This window comes from Elgaria multicarinata, chromosome 16, assembly GCF_023053635.1.
Source record: "Elgaria multicarinata webbii isolate HBS135686 ecotype San Diego chromosome 16, rElgMul1.1.pri, whole genome shotgun sequence".
Lineage (NCBI taxonomy): Eukaryota > Metazoa > Chordata > Lepidosauria > Squamata > Anguidae > Elgaria > Elgaria multicarinata.
In genome coordinates this window covers 15,908,520-15,927,516 of record NC_086186.1, presented here as the reverse complement: position 1 = coordinate 15,927,516, position 18,997 = coordinate 15,908,520, and the positions used below count along the sequence as shown (strand labels likewise).

General features: G+C 39.9%; 2 protein-coding genes across 2 annotated transcripts; both read right to left on the bottom strand.

Moving 5' to 3' along the window:
* Positions 1-202: 202 nt before the first annotated feature.
* Positions 203-3,390, bottom strand: C16H15orf48 (chromosome 16 C15orf48 homolog). Its single transcript, XM_063142220.1, has 5 exons — positions 3,293-3,390; positions 3,053-3,117; positions 2,676-2,761; positions 1,658-1,718; positions 203-902 (listed from the first exon to the last, which is right to left on the bottom strand). The coding sequence occupies exons 2-5, from the start codon at positions 3,095-3,097 to the stop codon at positions 834-836; spliced, it is 261 nt and encodes an 86-aa protein (XP_062998290.1). The 5' UTR covers positions 3,098-3,117; positions 3,293-3,390; the 3' UTR covers positions 203-833.
* A 5,410-nt stretch (positions 3,391-8,800) lies between these two features.
* Positions 8,801-18,997, bottom strand: AFG2B (AFG2 AAA ATPase homolog B). Its single transcript, XM_063142887.1, has 9 exons — positions 18,886-18,997; positions 16,287-17,497; positions 15,441-15,626; positions 14,780-14,935; positions 14,077-14,286; positions 12,878-13,105; positions 11,318-11,452; positions 10,041-10,166; positions 8,801-9,520 (listed from the first exon to the last, which is right to left on the bottom strand). The coding sequence occupies exons 2-9, from the start codon at positions 17,355-17,357 to the stop codon at positions 9,380-9,382; spliced, it is 2,253 nt and encodes a 750-aa protein (XP_062998957.1). The 5' UTR covers positions 17,358-17,497; positions 18,886-18,997; the 3' UTR covers positions 8,801-9,379.

The window sequence follows — 18,997 nt, the reverse complement described above, 5'->3', positions numbered from 1 at the left end:
GCTGGCAAAAGAAGTTTGTAAGGAGCATATTTTAGGATCCTTAATATTTCAGACTTTCCTTGGTAATGATTCCAAGCAATAAAATAGTTGATAGTTTGGTGCTCCATTATCTGCTATTCAGAACAAAAGGGGCATTGGTAGACGACTAAAATATTGAGCCAGATGTACGCATTTGGATAATGAATCCCAACACAGAATGAACTGAGGAAAAGGTTATGTATTTTACTTTGTATCTTTCAATGTTTTCTCTCTCGAAATGGCTATACATTTTTGTAGCATATTGCATTTGCTTTGTTAAATTTGTGAAACAAGTGAGAGAATAAGATAGTTATTTTCAAGCATTTTGTAAAAACAAAAATGGAAATTTATTAACAAAAGCAGGTGGAATAAAATCCATATTTTCCTCTGAAGAAGAAAAGATTAAAGAAATACTGATTTGAGCGGTCCCACTCCAGGCTGAGTGACCATTGCACCATTCACGGTTTGGTTTCTGTCCATGTTGAACAGAAGTGGAATTCTGTTCACTGTACCAACTTTACATTTAGATTCCAGGTTTATTGAAAACGTAAGTTATAGTATTATTGCAGGCAAAAGTAATTCAACTCTTTAAGGCTCACAAATAGATACGTCCTCCTAGAATTTTGGACTGTGTGGATGTGTGCAGGGCAACTTCTAAGGCAAACAGTAACGTCCTCATCCAGAGTCCAAAAAATTGGAGGGAGACCCTAAAAATGTAGCAGAAGCATTTCCGCACACTGGTTTCGATAATCTAGTTTGTGCAGAAATGATTCCACTAGATTCATAGAGTGTCATTTGGAGGGGCTGGCACCTCATCACTTCATTATTTTTCGGACTTTCTCCAGCTCTTCTATGGGCTTCCACTCCTGGTTGATTGTTAGCAGCTACCAACGTTTTGAGACAAAAAGACAAAGAACAAAGCATTAAACAACAACAACAACAACAAATTAGTAGCAATTTCCACTAAAGTTTGTTTATCTGCACATTTATGATTTTCATTACACTCATACATATCAATATATTTCTATGCTAAGCATACTAATAATTATGAGAATGTTGTAGCCAATACAAAGCTGTTCTAATGGGAAAGAGCTGGATTGTGCCATATCCTTTAAAGATAAGAGGGTCAGCCAAATATTTGTCAATTTATGCCATTTCAGTCCTTTCTGAATGGAGAAGGAACTCACACATTTTGGAATAAAATTATGATTTGGACTCAGTTATATTGCCAGACAACACAGCTTAAATGTATGAAAAGGGTCTTAATAACCAACTAACCCCCATGCTTTCAGTTGATTTTAACATGTGGTGCTGCATTCAACGAATCCTTTACTCAAACATGAACAATACTATCAGACTATGTGAATTAACAATATACAAATTAAGCGTTGTTACTCCTTCTATAACCAAAACTTCCACCTGAAATAGGTTGCTGAATTAATCCTGAAATGCAGGTAATAGCCAAATGGACCTATGAAATATTTTAAGTTAATGGTGATCGCCTCCTATACACAGTAGAGCTCTATTTATACATTAACCAATATTCAGAAATATTAACATTTCGGGGGAGGGGGGATGTACAATACAACACAATACAACCCTGCAAGCAATTCGTTTGTTGGTTAAGTGCATTCATTACCTTCTGAGGTTGGGAAGGATTCACATTTTGCCATGGCTCTGGGTGGCCACTCTTATTAAAACTAAAAGTGAAACATTGTGTATATTATGAAAAATACAGATATAACATCCTGGCTGAATAGCAAGTCAGTTTTAAAAAAAATTGTAAATTGTACAAAAACTGGAGCTTATACACCAATCCTATGTGGACGTGGAAGTAAACACCATTGATTTAAATCGGTCTTACTTCCAAGAAAATATAGTTGAATTATTAAACAATCCAGATATGAAAATCAGAAAAAAATATAGCTTTGCAATTTATGACCCTGAATGAAAGGCTACAGTAAGTTAGCATTGAGAATGTTTACTGATTTAAAGTTAATAATACAGGGTTAATATAGGGTTAGTATAGGAATAAAATGCCTTAAGGATGGGTATATGAAAAAAGATCAAGGGTGTCTTAGATAGCGTTAATGGAAATATTTTAGTTACATTTCTTTCATTTACATGTATTAAAAAATATGCTCTGGAAAGTCTCTTGGCACAGTCCACACGAAGTTTAGCATTTTTAAGTCCAATCATTTCATTCATGTCTTTAACTCTTCCTCTGAAATAAATGAGACTTTAAAATGTTTAACTTTGGCTGGATAGTGTCCTTAATTGTCATTAAAACATAGAAACTAAACAACAAAATTAAACATTAAAACAGAAAATGTTCCCAAATCATAAGGCATACTTCAAACCCTGCACAAGGTTATTCTTCTTGTTGTTGTTTTATCTTCATTTAAAGAGTTTTGAAACACATTAAAACTTGATTCCTACTTCGGAAATGTGGAAGATAAATTCAAAATATTTTTTTTCATTTCCACACCAGACTGACTAAATTTTCCCCACACTATTAAATTAATTAATATACCCAGTCCCTCAGAAAAGTAACTTTCAGTTCTCAAATAGTTCCCCTAAATCCCATGTTTTAAAGACAAAAATAACAAAACGAAGAGACTGGTTTAAGATGAATACTAAAGAGAGAGGTTACTTACACGACTTCGGGTTTTTTCAGGGCGTGGTAGCAAGCAAATAATGCTCCGAATCCAGCAAGGCTCATAAACCCAACCAGAGGAATAAGCTGGAAGACACAAGGAAGTTGGGTTTTTTTCCTTAGCAAGATGATCTGTGCCAAGCCCGGAAGATGCATAAAGAAAACACGAAAGTTAAGCTCCATCCCTCCTTTACAGGATAGATTTTGGGTGTTGAAGAGAATGAGTGACCTTCCTTTTCCGTCTTTTGCTGCCAGCATCTCCATCCCCTTTGCTTGGTTACAAGGAGAGAAGGACTTCTTTTCCGAGGATGCTCTCGTTCTGCTTACTGCCTAGTCAGAGGAAGAGAGGACGGCCCACAGAACAAAACAAAAACTTACTTCTTTCTTCTTCATAAGCAGCTGGAAGACTCCCATGTTCGCCATGGCAACAAGCAGGTGCAGAGCTGGGAGAAAAACCAAGGTCCAGAGTTACCATCAGTAAGCATCCTGGGTACCACTCAGGATAGAGGTACCCTCAACTCTGGGATCTCTAGTACACTCCCTTAACCCTTGGATTTAGTCATTTAATACCAGTGCACACAACCCCTTCAACAACACCCCCCCCCCCGCGAGGACTACCTGGCTGTCTGGATCTGCACTGGAGTTCAGCAAGAGGCAGTTTCCCTTTTATATAGCCCGCTAACGCCCAAGGGCTGGATGTGTCCCAAGTCACGTAGCCCGGACGAGACACCCAGCGCACGAATCGCATCGGGGACCTGTCAATGTGTCCCGCACTACGCGGGACAGAGGCGCCCCCTGCCGGGCGTATGCAACAGTCTCTCTGCTCCTGGAGGAAGGGGCAGTCCGATCCTAACTTGGGGTGGGGGGAGGCATGTGGCTCATAAGGGAAGGGGGTCTGGAAAGTCAGGTGAGATTTCCTGACTAGTTGCTATATGTGTGGGGCGAGGAAGAGAGGGCTTTGGAGGGAGGGTTAAATTTTGGCCCATGGTTTAGCTCTTGAGCATGTGCAGAATGCCTTTCCCTCAATGTCCAGTGCAACCTCCCCGGCACACAATCTGTCATTGTTCCAGGAAGCCTTTCCTTAATGATCAGACACAGTTCACTGTACATTTTGCTTCTTTTAAAATCTATCTTAAAATGTTTTATTCTGTTTTTATTTTATCTTGTACACTGCTCCGAAATTTTGCATGGGGAGAGGTATATAAATATTGTAAATAAATTAATAAATAAATTTGGGGGTATTGAGCCATCTAGGTCGGGGAGGGGGGTGATTTTAGGGGAGAATTAACCCACCCACCCTTTTGAAAGAAGTTAGACACTGCAGCCTTGCGGGCAATTGGAGAAGCAGTAGTGACATCAGCCTGCTTAAGGTATCTATTTGTACATTTTCCATCCTACATCTGAAGAATCCTTGTGGGGTGAGAAGCCTGCTACCTTCTCAGCCCCATAATTTTATTTGAGCCACAATTTAAGCCTTGGAAGTTCCCCTGAGCATGAGAGGAATGCCTCTCACCTCACCAAAGAAGGATAAGGTGCACCTTGTTCCTTCTACCTCTGATTACACTCCACATTGGGTAGTAGGGGATTTGGAAGGCTACAGAAGGTGCTGCAAACAGTTTATAAATTCATGTAACAAATTTTACAGCCACAAAGATTAAAAGCAAGCAGCTCAATGCATCGCTAAAGCAAGTAAACATGAAATCCCTCATATGTGGCAGACACCAAATGTGTTTTAACCAAGAGCTGGTCTTTCTCAGTGGTCTTGTAGTATTGCTATAATCCCATTCTTATATGAACATAGAATCTTCTGCCTGTCAGCCTAAGCTATCAAATATGGTGGAACAATCATTATATAGCAGCATTGGTGTTACCAGTAAAAGATGTAGAGGTTGAACAATACAAATGATTAAAATTGACATTAAAATTGACATTAAAAAATGAAGTTAAGAAAAATATAAAGAAGCTTTAAGTATTCAAATGGTCGAAAATAATCTCATCACCTAAAAAAATCTCTAACCTTGTTGGCTTTAGTTGTCATAGCCATGTAGATCTTACTTACTGCATGGGCACATGATAGCATATATCTCATTTGTATTACAATTAAGAGGAACACATCCAAGTCATATTTCTAGTCAGTTTCTAAAGCATCTTCCCCTAACCTGGTGCCCTCTAGATGTTTTGGACTTCAACCCCCATTATCCCCAGCCAGCATGGCCAATGCTCAGGAATGCTAAGAGTTATTTTGGACCATTTACATACTTAGTTTCTTTATATTTTTCTTGACTTTTAATTTATAGTGCCAATTTTTAATTATCTTTCACAGCCAATTCCTGAATATTTTTTAGGTGTCACCAATGTTACATCATTGTTATCTCACCACATTTGCTAGCTTATGCTGGCAGGCAGGGCATTATTTTCCATATTTTTATATAGTAAATTGTGATTATAGTGATATTAGTAGACCACTGAGGAAGACCAGTTTTTGATCAAAACACATTGCCATGTATGGTGGATTTCATGTTTACTTACTCTAGAGATCCATCAAGCTGCTTGCTTTTAATTTTCGTGGCTATAAAATTTGTTATCTAAATATTTAGTGTTCGTGAAATTCATTATTGATTGATATTACATATCCCAAATCAATCCCAAACTCCCCACCAGTTCTGCATTCTTCATTAGCAACAAATACTAAAATCCCCTTTTCACTGCTACATATACATAGACGGAAAGGCAAATACCTGTCTTTAAGCCCCCAACCTCTAATATGACAATAAGAGTAAAGTTTATGAAAGAATAAATAAAGATAAGTATCCTTTAGGAAATTTTTGCTAGAAGGCCGCTTTGTGAAGGAGATTGTAGGATAGTGGATCAAGCCCCTTTCCTCTTCAACATGGCTCACTGGAATGTTTGTTGACATAGCAACCTTTTCCATCCTTGGCTTGGCAACTGACAGGAGGGTATGGCTGGCATTTGAAGGGATGTGACCCAGGGACTAGGCTTTAAATGAGTCCCAACTCCCAGTCACAAGGCAGGCCACCAGGCCCAGAGAAGCCTGAGATAAATTGATGATAGATTTCTCCCATCCCCTTGGTTTGAGCTCCAATTGAATTATGGTGCTAGAGGCCTTGAAGTGAATCAGGCCTTTAGTCATATGAGGCCTGGGACCATTATTTTATTTATTTATTACATTTATATACTGCCCCATAGCCAAAGCTCTCTGGGTGGTTTACAAAGTTAAAAACAAAAAACAGCTTGGTGAGCCTAGGCCCAGCCCACTCCCTGCATGAAGTTTCCAACTCACAGGGTTTTCAGATAAGGAAAATTTTCAAAAATGGTATCCCCACACTTGCAGACTGAAGCGGTAGAATCCATTCTACCACCTCATTCCACTGCATGTGCAAATAAGCCTTATAATGGTCACTCACCTGGACACCTATGGTGACCAAAAAGTAGTCCCCAATAATAAGGCAAGGTTTGGGGATTTTTTGGCCATGCGTGTGGATGGGGCTAGTAACTTTTGCAGCCTTATTTACAACAAATGAATAGGGAGCAGAGTATAATAGCCTGGATGCAGATAATGTAAATGGACAGAATCTCAGCAAACACTGGACAGTCGACACATTTGTCACTTGAGAAATTATGTCCCCCCTCAGTCATTTCAATTTGACTGACGTCCCATTTGTCATTTCTATTTCTATCTTTACTCTACCTAATTTCCTACAATTCGGTTTCCTTTCTTTTCCATAGCTGACTGTTCTCTTTCGCCTACCCTTTAATCCCCCTGTAGACTAGGCCAGGTTGTCTTTCACACCCAGTTTCTTATCATTTTCTCTCCTCCATTTCTCCCTCATTTCATAACCATCTCAAGAAGGGCTTTATTACCCTTTACAGTAGTGTGAGGGTACAAGGTGGTCTCTCTCTCGTTCTCTTCCCTTCTTGCCTCTAGAATTGTTCAAAGCAGGAGAGCAATATGAAGTAGGTATATACTGCTTTGTCCCAAACTAATCCTCTGTTGTCAGGAGCGAGAACTACAGAAGAAACCCTGTAGAAACTGGAGGGAATGTTCATTGCGGTGAAAATAACCCAACCTGTTGTTTGGAGCAATGGGAAGAGTTGTATACATGCTCTTATAAAGATAAGAAAAATCTTCTGCATCCTATTAATTTTTCTCTGATCAGTTGGCCCTATAACATTAGATTTTTTTCCACCTCTATTTTAGTTGTTCAGATGCCCTCCTTAAAAAAGGGGTTTCGGGCAAGAGGTACATGTCTAATATTCAGTCATGTGCATTGAAGACTAATGCAAAGAATTCACTAAGCTTATACACATTTCCCCTATCCTTCTTCAGCACTCCTAACTTCATCTGTCTTTCCTCTGGCTGGCTTCTTGATTCCGATATATTTAATTTTCTTAATCACTGGCTTTAATGCATTTAGCAATATGCTCCTCAAATAGTCTGTTTTTGCTTTTCTGATCAATTTACATTTGTTTTACCTCTTGTCCTCATTTAGGTGAGACTTCCAAGTCATTGAAGCTGGTTCTGATCTTGATTTCCCATTTTATTATATATTTTTTGTATTTGTATCTCCATTTGTGTATTGTTAGCGTCTGGTTTGTGACCGTAATTAAATAAAGAACAATTCTTAACACACACACAACTTTTTTTTTGCCTTTTTATAGCTTACATAACCCCACTTCGTAGCCACAGAAATTCACTTTGCCTTGTTTGTGCCTTTCCGAATCTGTACATTTTATCTATGCTTCAATTATAAGTGCATTCAGTAATCTAAGGAATGTGAATCCCCCAACTTTCCTCTCTTCAACTCTGATTAACTCCATTTCATTTTTAGATGTTTCCTTTTTGAAATTCGGTGTTACCTATACCAGGCATAAGTTGATGAGACTTCAGGTAACCATATATGCCATAAATTTAAAATAATAAAAACATACAGTATACACAAACACATATATCTAAAAACAACTATAAGCTGTCAGCCGAACCTAAAAACAGATCCGAGATTGGTTAAGTTAATCACATATTGCTAAATGCCTGGGGAAAGAGAAGTTTTGACCTGGCACTGAAAAGAGAGCAATGTTGGTGCCAAGCAGGCCTTGTCGGGGAGATCATTCCATAATTGGGGGGCCACCAGAGAGAAGGCCCTCTCCCTTATTGCTGTCTTCTGAGCCTCCCTCAGAGTAGGCACCTGGAGGAGCCCTGCTGGATCAGACTGATGGCCTGTTTAGTCCTACAGGGCTAACCAGATACCTCTGAGAAGCCCACAAGCTAAACATGAGGGCAATAGCACTCTTACATTATTGCTTCCCAGCAACTGTAACAAGAGGCATACCGCTTGGAGGTTCCATATAGCCATCACAACTGGTAGCCTGACAGACCTATCCCCACAAATATGTCTTATCCCTTTCTAAAGCCATCTGGCCCTTTCCACGTCTTGCAGCAGCGAATTCCATACTCAACCACGTACTGTGTAAAGCAGTACTTCTTGTTTATTCTGAATCTTCTGCCAACCAGCATAATTGGTTGATCTTGGAATTATGAGAGAGGGAAAAAGCTTTATATTTTCTATCTCCATACCCTAAGCCTTGATAATTTTTCCTCTCCACTTTTACAACTGAAAAAGCCCCAAACACCTATTTGTTTCCTAGGATTCATTTTATATTTAAGTACTGGTTGATTATAACCCAATACATGCACCATTAAAAATATTTCCCCTCCAGTCTCTGTTTGTCAAAGATAACCTAAAATGAAAGAAATCTGCCTGATTGTTTCCAGCAAAAGAAATTGTTTGTTTTGCTCAAAATATGGAAGCGCGCGCACACACGTTCATTCATTGTGAAAGGTTTTTGTTGTTGTTGTTAAATGAATTGGACAGTTTTACAATATTAAATATGGTGACTTGTATTTGAAATTGTATGTTAACCCTCTCTTTTGGATTAATTGTTTTGCTCACATATATTACATTTTGGGTAATGGCTATGAACTTGGACTGGCTGATATAACACCCTAATGACAAAATTGACAAGCTAGATAACAAAAGAGAAAAGACAGACACATATCACAAATTTTATTGAATATTGTAATAGAAATCAGTTGTCGCGATTACAAAAGCATTTCATTTTATTATAACAAAGTGAGATAAACAGGTGAAAAGAAGACAGCGAAATTAAATAATAGACTTTTGGAGCAACTTTTCATTTAACAATATGGTGAATATGATAGCCCTGTGGTTAGTATTTCTGACCAATTTGACAGCACTTGTAACTCACATCTAATCCCGGTCAACACTCAGAGTTAAACTAAGCTTTGCTGCCCTCTAGATTCAGTTCTATGGCAATGTGTTTTAAAGCAAAATATTTATTGTGCCGAGATATATTGGGTGAATGAATGGGACTGCTATGAAAGAACACTTGCAGCATTTTTGTTCAGATGTACAATCTTCTTCCATGAGCGAGGTAAGAGCAAACTGGTTCTGCCACATTGGCCAGTGTCCATGATGTCACCAAGAAACTTCCCCCTCCTCCCCAGAGCACAGAACTTCCGTGATGCATATTAGCTACCTTGAATATTTCTGGAGAAGTGGCATAGAAATGTGTATAATAAATAAATAAATACCGTGGCCTCTTATTTATTTTCTCTTCTCTTTACAGAGCTTGGCTTTCCCTCCTCCTGCTTTACAAGGTTCAGTCTCAATTTCTAAACATTTTTTCATAACATTCCAACTCTTTGTGGGATAATGATGGTTTTACAGTCTCCAACGATTTTTCAAAATGCTTGTGTTTCACGGTTGTAGCTTCAACGTTATTCTCTTGCAATGCCAACAAAGCAGCCTTAGAGATAGGGGGGAACACCCACCGTTAATTAATTTAAAAGCAGCAACATCATATGTGTACTATATTTATTCGCATGCACACACACACACAAATGTTGAATCTCAGGCCCAAGTTCTCAATGGGCCCCCTCAGTTTCTCTGGCCACACCCCCTTTCCTTCACCCATTGATCACGGTTTCCCAGTTTCTCCTCATGGTTCTCCATCTTGGGCATATTTTAAAATTTGCTGGAATTATCCATTCTTAATTTGTACCACATGTTAAATCATATAGTTAAGTCATTTGAATTATCTAGCTTAGGTCTATCACATCTCAATAGGTGATGATCTGCAATTCTAGTTTTCATCTCTTCCTTACCAATAAAAATTCCATTGAGATTTTAATTCTTTCTTACAATTGCTTCTAAAACATATCACTTTCCACCTTAATTGGGAAAAATTAGAACATCTCAGAAAATTCTCCCATGTTTAGCTTAAATCGTGTAACTCAATAATTAAAAATCATCAAGAAAAGTCTCACCTCCTTGCAGAGATTTTCAAGATCAGCTCCAGAGAACAAATTTGCTTGAGCTGCTATATCCTCCAGGGACACATCAGAATCTATTGGAATTTTTTTTGTGCAGATTTTCAAAACAGAAAGCTTTCCCTATTGCAGAATGCAAAAGAAAGGGACAGAGTTATGTGGGATTCCAGCTCATGTCTGTAGCACTAAACAATGGTTTAGCATTAACGTGTGAATGTGGACAGTACTACATATGTTCAGACGTAATGGCCAACCCATGGTTTGTAAAGCAAACCCATGGTTTGGTGTTTTGTCGGAACCTAGGCTAGTTTGCAAACCATGGATTGTGAAGTGCTGCAAAACCTGGATCTCAAACTAAGGCTTGAAGCTAGTTTGCAATCTATAGTTTGTGCTAATTAATCTGCCCCAAAAAGTTGCTGAACCATTGACACAGGAGTAACCTTAGTGTCATGGCTAACCCTACTGCCCCTAAATTGGGAGAAGGTGTTTCAGGTAATCAATCAGAATCAGATTCGGACCTAGAGGAGGCGGCGCCAGACACCAGCCAGCCTGTACCAGTGGGGGAGGAAGCTCTCATAGCCGATTCCCCAGCTGGGAGTCAGCCCTCTCTAGAGCTTATCTCCTCAAGGCCAAATCCTACACACTCAGTGGGAAGTGAGCTTTCTTCCGGAGGAGAATGCCCTGACAAGCTAGCTGATGCTAGGGTCTGCCAGAAGCTAAACCGCACAGAGCGGAAGGAAGGCGTAAGAAAGTCGGTCCGACTAGGATTGCGCCAGAACTTGCCTCTGCACCAGGCTCTCTGAAGTTACGGGTGTTTGGGAAGGGGCTTCCTGTTCTCCTTGGTCGGACAATTGTCTCGCTTAGTTTGCATAGTTTTGCTTAGGGAGACGTTTCCAAGAGATTAGACTCTCTTCAGGTAGAAGAGCTGTTTGCTGCTTAATAAAAGCTTTGTGGATTACCTAGCAGGCCTCATCATTTGTCTCCCATCCAAAGCAGGGACTTTCTGAGAACCACGACACTTATGAAGCTGAGTTCTAGCAGACTGAAAATAAAAACAGACAAGCAGCTCTAAACTACATTTTGCCTGCTGCATGTCCAGAAGCTCAATCATGGTATGGGTTCTTAATATTGTTATTACAAACCACGGTTTGGTGTGATCTTTGAATTGAGACACACTATTGTAATATAATGTTTCTTGCTAAAAAAACAAACCCTGAATGTTTGGAATTACCAATTTCTTTGGTTTAAAGTTCACATATGGATTTATGACATACCTTCTGATCAGGTGGTGGAACATAGATGACCTTGTCTAACCGCCCAGGACGCAACAAGGCATCATCCAACATGTCTGGTCTATTTGTTGCAGCAACAACTACAACATCTTTATTAAAAACCTCCTGAAGATCCAACTAGTAATTTGACAGAAATTAAACAATTAAACAAAATCACTTTTGCATTCAATATATATCACAAAAAGCTGTAGCTGACTTTAGAATACTTTACCAACATACTTTATACATCAAGTCAACTAAGAAAAGAATTGTAATACAGTGTAGTTCTTTATTCAGCTCCATTCAGTATGATAGAACTATACCGTATTGCAGGAAAGGAATTCATTTATGCATCCAGAATTCTTCAGAAATAAAATCCAGGCTGAAATAATCATTGTTGTAACATACAGATTACAGCATTTAGAGCATTTATATCATAACAAGAGGTAAAGCAAATAAGTGCACCCAAAGCCATGCATTTGCAAAGTTTCCTCCATGTGGTGTTATATTTTATCTAACACAGATGGGCAACTTGTGGCCCTTTAGATATTTTGGAATAATAATAATAATAATAATAATAATAATAATAATAATAATAATAATTTATTTCTTACCCACCTCTCCGATTGGATCAAGGTGGGGAACAAGCATAAAATACCAAAATACTGATTAAAAACATAGTATACACTGTTAAAAACATCCTAAAAGCATACTAAAAGTATCCTAAATTTCTACTGGATAGGCCTGACGGAAGAGATCAGTCTTGATATCTTTCTTGAATGCTAAAAGACTGTCAAGCTGACGAGTCTCCTCCGGCAGGCTATTCCACAGTCTACAACCCTTATTAGCTCTAGACAGCATAGCCAATGGTAAAAGATGATGGGAGTTGTGGGCCATACATTTGGAGTCACAAGTTGCCCATCTCTGATCTAACAGATCTTATTTTGCCAGCCCTAGTATTTATTGAATGGGACTAGAAAATGCACTCAAGAAGAATAAGATATACAGAAAAGCAAACACTTCATCAGTTTAAAAATCAACAACACTGTATAGTATTAAAAACTATTAATTTAACAGGCGATAAACTTCTCCTACCTACACGGGAACAATATAGCTATAAGTATTGGAGTACCAATAGTGGGGTACCCTGTGAAACAGATGTGCCATACAAAAGCTTTTGTAGGAGGGTGCAGGCTGCTTCATAAGGGCCATGGGAACACCCCTGCCCAATATCACACTTAACCATGGTTACCACTAACCAGAACTTTCCACCTTAATTTGGTGAAGTTCCTAAAGTGAAACATGGTTTACATACAGAGCTAAGCCCTGTCCCCAGAGGGCACGTATAGAGCTATAGCCAGCAAGACCTGCATATTATTATCTTGGAAGCAGAATGATGGGAACACTGCCATAATCAGAGGGCCAATGTAACATTGAGCCATGGTTAACACAGACCTTGGTTTGCAAATCTTTTTCAAACCATGGCTTGACCCTAAAGATACTGTGGTAACTGTTGCAGTGTAACATTCTGTGCTTCTGGCACAACAAATTCAAAACAGATACCTCTTTATCACTTTCACTTTGCTCTCGGCTATCACCTTCCAGTTCTGCTTTATTTCCTCTTCTCTCGGTTAACTTAAGTCCAACGCCATCCAATTCATTGAGAAGGATAGAAAGAACTCTCTCCTGGACACCGTGACCAGTTTTACCGACTGATCGGGATCCTAAGATAGCATCAATTTCATCCAGGAATACTATTGCTGGAGTATTTGCTCTTGCTTGACGAAATACCTTGAAGCAGGAAAAAAATAAGAGAAAAATCACTTAGCCATGTACATAATGTATGTATGTCAAATGTAAAGCACCCAATTCCTTTGTGTACATTTTGTCCTGCATTTCTGATGAAGTCAAAAGAATTTTCAGAATTCAGGTGAAGACTAATCTTCTTTGCACTTAATTAAGCCACATTTTAGCAACATCAACTCTGAAATTTACGAGAACTTGAAAATGTTTCAATAACACAATTTAGCATCAAATTGCAAGGTAGTTTAATTTAGTGTGTCTTGACTGGTTACATTTAGAGAATGAGGCTATCGATCTTAAAAAATGATAGGCATGGTTATATTGACACAAGCTGCATTTGTACATCATTATAATCCAGAATTCCTGACCTATCCCGGCTTAATGTGATGCAGCCTGTTCACTTCCACTTTTTGTAGTCGAGTAAAACTAACTAGGAAGGGTAACTTACTGTAATGTTCAAACTGGGATCTTTGTTAGATGCTTCCAAAAAGGCCAGAATTCATGCTGTTTTATGACCTTGGCTACACCAGGCTTAGCTTTAGCCACTCACATGGAAGGGAGAGCAAACAGGTTGCATGCACCAGCATACTGTTCATTCACAGCCAGGATAAACTAGGGATCCTGGCTTATATTATGTGTGAATGTGCCTGCTGGTCCAGATACCGTGATGTCAGTCTAAATAACCTGGTGTTATTAGACCAAGAATGAGTATTGTGCTTGAATATTCTCTCCTACTCTTGAGCGCTAAAATTGAAAACCTCTGGGCTTTATTAAACCGCAGTTTTCTGTTACATACAAACTGAGAAACTTTATTTTAATGTCGGACTACAAACCAGGATATGAAGTCAGGAACTGATTATGGATTATTAGACCGAGATTGTTATGTCTGAACCAGCTCATTGGTTAATGTGTTTCCCCTCCACCCCAACAAGTATGGATTATGAGGATGAAAACCAAACCTGAGACAAAATCTTCTCCGAATCTCCAACGTAAGGTGAGAAAAGATCAGCACCACTCACAGACAGAAAACAACAGTGGCAGCTTGTGGCTGCTGCTTTTACAAGTGTGGTTTTGGCACAACCTGATGGTCCGTACAAAAGGATTCCCTTTGGACGGGCCAGCCCCATCCTAACAAAAGCTTCTGGGAATTTTATAGGCCATTCAATGCTCTGCAAATACAAAAAGGAACAGTTAATATGAAAATAGTGCTGGCACATGTCCTGGGTTTCTACACAAGATTGTTAAGGATATTAAGTATGAATTCAGTGGACTGTGGCTTGATCAAACCAAAGTTAGTTAAAACCCACCAAAATCAAAGTGTGGTTTCAGATTCTGGTTTGATACCGAACAAACCAAAGTTCCCTGAGTTTGGATATAATGTATAACTATGGCTTGTTCTAAAGCAGAAGCTTTAGAAGCTTCCACAAATGAGGAAGAAAGGGGAAGGAAATGTGCAAGCCACAGGATTGTCACAACTCATTGCAACTACTTAAACCATGGTTTAAGTGGTCATCTGAACCAAGCCACTATCTTGTCTCACAGGGCTAACATTGGGCGGTGCCTTGAGCCACACTCTGAGCTCCTTGGGAGAGGAGGCCTACAAATGTAATTAACAAGTAAAGTAAGACTTGCATCCTTTAAGACTCTGCTCTGTCCCTCTACCTGTTTTAACTTTAATTTCACATCTTCAAGTCCACCAATCTGGTCCCAGGTGACAGGCTTGAAATCTGTCAGGCCAACTCCACTTCGAAAAGAGGACGGTTGAATCTTTTTCAAAGCTTCATAGAAGTCAGACATACGAACAGTGTTAACTGAATCCTGAAAAAATGTATGGACAAGTACAAAAGTTTAGTTTGCTTTTATAGTTGCTTTGAAACAGACCAGCATAACTGATATCGTTGTTTTCAAATCCTGACTGACTGTTTATAATTGTAACCCCCCTGGTACAATTGTACCTCTAATTATTGTACATTTTGTAACTAGCTGGGCTAGCTTCCAGCAGGACTATCCAGTGGAATTTTAGGATACTTTTAGTATGTTTTTAGGAAGTTTTAACAATGTATACTGTGTTTTGATTAATATTTTATGTATTTTATACTTGCTGTTGTTCCCCGCCTTGATCAGAATGGAGAGGCGGGTTAGAAATAAAATTATTATTATTATTATTATTATTAGTGGTGTGTTGTAGGTCACTCACATCTGTACTGTTTGTATTGATCTAGTCATTGGGAACCTTGTTCTTTTTGTTTTGTATAGGGGACTTAAAAAAAAGGAACGTTAGGCAGGAAAAGACTTAGGGGTGAAGTGTGAAATGGATTCTTACCGAAGAGGTATGGATCACAGCCTGCATCGCAGCCTCTCTGCAAAGTGCCGTGAGGTCCGCTCCAACGTAGCCAGTTGTTATTTCCGCAAGTTCAAGCAAATTTACGTCATTTGACACTGGCATGTTGTCAGTGATCAACTGCAAAATCGACTTCCTCTGTTTAAGGGTTGGTGTTCCGATGATAATCTAAAACAAGGAAACAAAGAATGGAATCATGCGGGCATCCGGCTATCTCCTGACAACTCATGATTGCTTGTTTTAACACAACAAGTCGGGGCTTAATCTGAACTAGGTCTTGCTAAGACAGCAAAAAAAGATTGTCTCCTGCATTAAACTAGTGGTGGCCAGAAGATTAATACAGGGGACAATCTTTTTGCTGGAAGAAACTCTGCAGACACTTTTCTCTACTCCCTGAAGAAGGCCTCAAAATAAGGGGTAGGCTGAAACATGTCAAGAAACCTATTTTGTATTGTGAGAGCATGTAAGTGACCTGCTTTGAATGCTCACCTCCTTCTGCTTTTTTTCACCTGGAATAACAACAATGCTGGTGAAGGTCAAAATTGAAACCAGTTTCACATTCGTTTAACTGTTGTGACTCGCAAGCAAAAGAAATCCATGAACTGGACTTTTGAGAAGGGGTGAAGTAACCAGGAATTCTCTCACAAGAACTACAGTTCCATGGTTTGCACATGCATAGTCCTTTGAGGAAAGCCATGACACTACTGAAACCAATAGCAGTTGTCCCAAGACTTCTAGTTAATAGTCTTCCTCCTTCTCCTCCACCAAAAATGAGACAACCAAACACAGTCAGATGTAACAAATTAAGAAAAAATAAAATAAAATCACCTCACGGTCAATTCTGCCCGGTCTTCTCAGCGCAGGATCAAGGGCATCAGGCCTGTTTGTGGCTGCTACGATTACCATGTCATTTCCTCCCCCAACGCCATCGATAAGAGTTAGCAACTGAGCCACCAGACGGTTTTCAGGGGCATTACTTGAACTCCCCCGTTTAGGGCACAATGAATCAATCTCGTCGATAAAGAGTACCGTTGGTCCTTCACTGGATAGCTCTCTCGCTTCTTCAAATGCTCGTCGCAGGTTTTCTTCGCTTTCACCAGGCCGTGAACCATAGATAACAGGGCCGTTAATACAAACCAGGCAGGCGCCCACTTCCCTGGTGACTGCTTTCACCAGAAGGGTCTTGCCGACCCCCGGAGGCCCCACTAAAAGCACTCCTCTGGGGACAGAAAGGCCTAGCTTCTGGAAGGTTTTCGGAAAGCGTAATGGCAAATCGATCATCTCTTTTAAGGAGCTGCTGATGCTGTCCATTCCCGCCACCACAGTGTTGGCACTGTCCTCCGTTGAGCGATTATACCAGTCTAGCGTGACCGCCTCTTTAATGGCTATATTGGTTTTTGGAGTGACCAAGCCAGCTTCTTCTGTAGTGGCAGGCTCCATGGACAGTATTTCAACGCATTCCACTGGATTGCTCAGAATTGGGCCAAACGTCACAACGTGATGAAGGCAGATGTGTGCATTTCTTAGAAGTTCTTTCACCACTTCCTGCAGCAAGGCAGTTGGAGTGGATTTTTTCAAGGCGCGGTTTTTAAAAACAACTTTGACTGTCACTCTTCTTAGCCTGTGACAGGTCAGGAGCTTCAAGCAATCAAGGCTCACAGTTTGATTTCTCAGCTTGCTCTCCTTTAAGCCCCGGGTTCTGCATTTGAGATCGAACTGCAAGTAGCCATCAGCCATATCATGCCGAGGCCAAGCTGTACACAGACAGCATCCATCAGGTAGCGTGATCCTAACTGGAGAGCCCAGCGTGGCACCCAAGAAGGAAAAAACTGTAGGCCCTAGTCTGCACCTCTGTGTGCCTTCGTCTTTGGGATCCTGAGGCAGCAGCTTTAAAGCCATTTTCAGAGCCAGTCTCAGAGACACAAATTGCACACGTGGGTGTTTTACGGAATGGCTTAAAACGAAACAGCAAAAGAAATATTATTCCATTTTAAATTATTTTTAGGCTGCCTTTATGGGAATAACCGTCTCAGTGTGGCCTGCAAGATGAAAGACAATGCAAAGCTATACACCAAATACAAAAAAGGCAACAAATAAATATGCAATACAATACTATATAGACAACAGCAATAAAACTTGCAGCCGAGATTATAAAACGGTCAGCAAAAACAAATGGATCTTCCTGAAGACCTGCAAAGAAGGGGCTGATAGATTCTATACTAGAGTATATACCCTTGCAGGACATGATCTGACCTTTAGCTCCAGAGAGTACTTTGAATGCAGGTTCTATCCTGAATCCCGTTCTAACTTCCAAAAGCTAGCTCTCAAATATATATATGAAGCATGTGCAGAGTACTTTTTGGAATATTTTAAATATTTGGATTGCTGTTGTGTTGATGTTTTCTGTTGCTGTTTTGTGTTTTTAATTGCTGACTTTGTTGTTCGCTGCCTACAACTCTTCAGATGATAAATAATTATCCCTCACCATTAATGACTGCAAATCTGCACAATTTGGGGCTAGGCTTACTAGTCAGAGGGCATAATTTCCAGGCAGCCTTGAGCCTCTGCACATCTCGTTTGGAATTTAACTACAGCTCAATCCCAACCAGTGGCTAAGGATGCCCTACATGTGGGACAACACATGCTATGCATACAAAAGGTCCCAGATTCAATCCCAAGTATCTCTAATTTAAGTTGCAATCCTATGCATGTTTAGATAGTGGAGGAAAGTTTAGATAGGGGGTGAAAGAGCTAGAGTGTTGGACTGGGAGTCAGGAGATCCAGGTTCTAGTCCCTACTCAGCCATGGAAACCCACTGGGTGACTTTGGGCCAGTCACAGTCTCCCAGCACAACCTACCTCACAGGGTTGTTGTGAGGATAAAATGGAGAGGAGGAGGATTATGTACGCCGCCTTCAGTTCCTTGGAGGAAAAAAGGCGGGATATAAATATAATAAGTAAAATCCTACAACTCCCAGCATTCCCCAGTTGGCCATGCTGGCTTGTCCATGCTGAGAGTTGTAGGACTTTTTTCTGTCTAAACGTGCAGAGGATTGCACCCTTAAAAGGAGCAGATAGGAGGTGATGAGAAAGATAAGATGCCTGTTGGATACCCTGCAGAGCATTGGCAATCAGAACAGACAAAAGCGCATAAGAAGAGCCGTGCTGGATTAAAATCGGGTTCTAGTCTTATGAAAGAGGAGGAAAAATGGTCTCCCTATCCGCTTTCTCCACACCATGCATAATTTTGTGCACCGCTATCAGGTCTCCCCTTAGCCTCCTTTTTTCCAAGCTAAACAATCCCATACACATATCAAACAGCTGCCCCAGCGAAGTAAACATTTCCCAGTTTTAATTCTAAGAGCTTTATTAATCAGTTTCTTTTTCCTCTCCCTTTTCCAAAACGCCCCAATCCTACTCAAACTTACCTAGCAATCCTAGACATGCCTACTCAGAAGTAAGTCCCATTGAGTTAAATGCGGCTTACTCCCGAGTAAATGGACATAGGATCGTAGCCTAAATCCTCACCATGCATCAGTA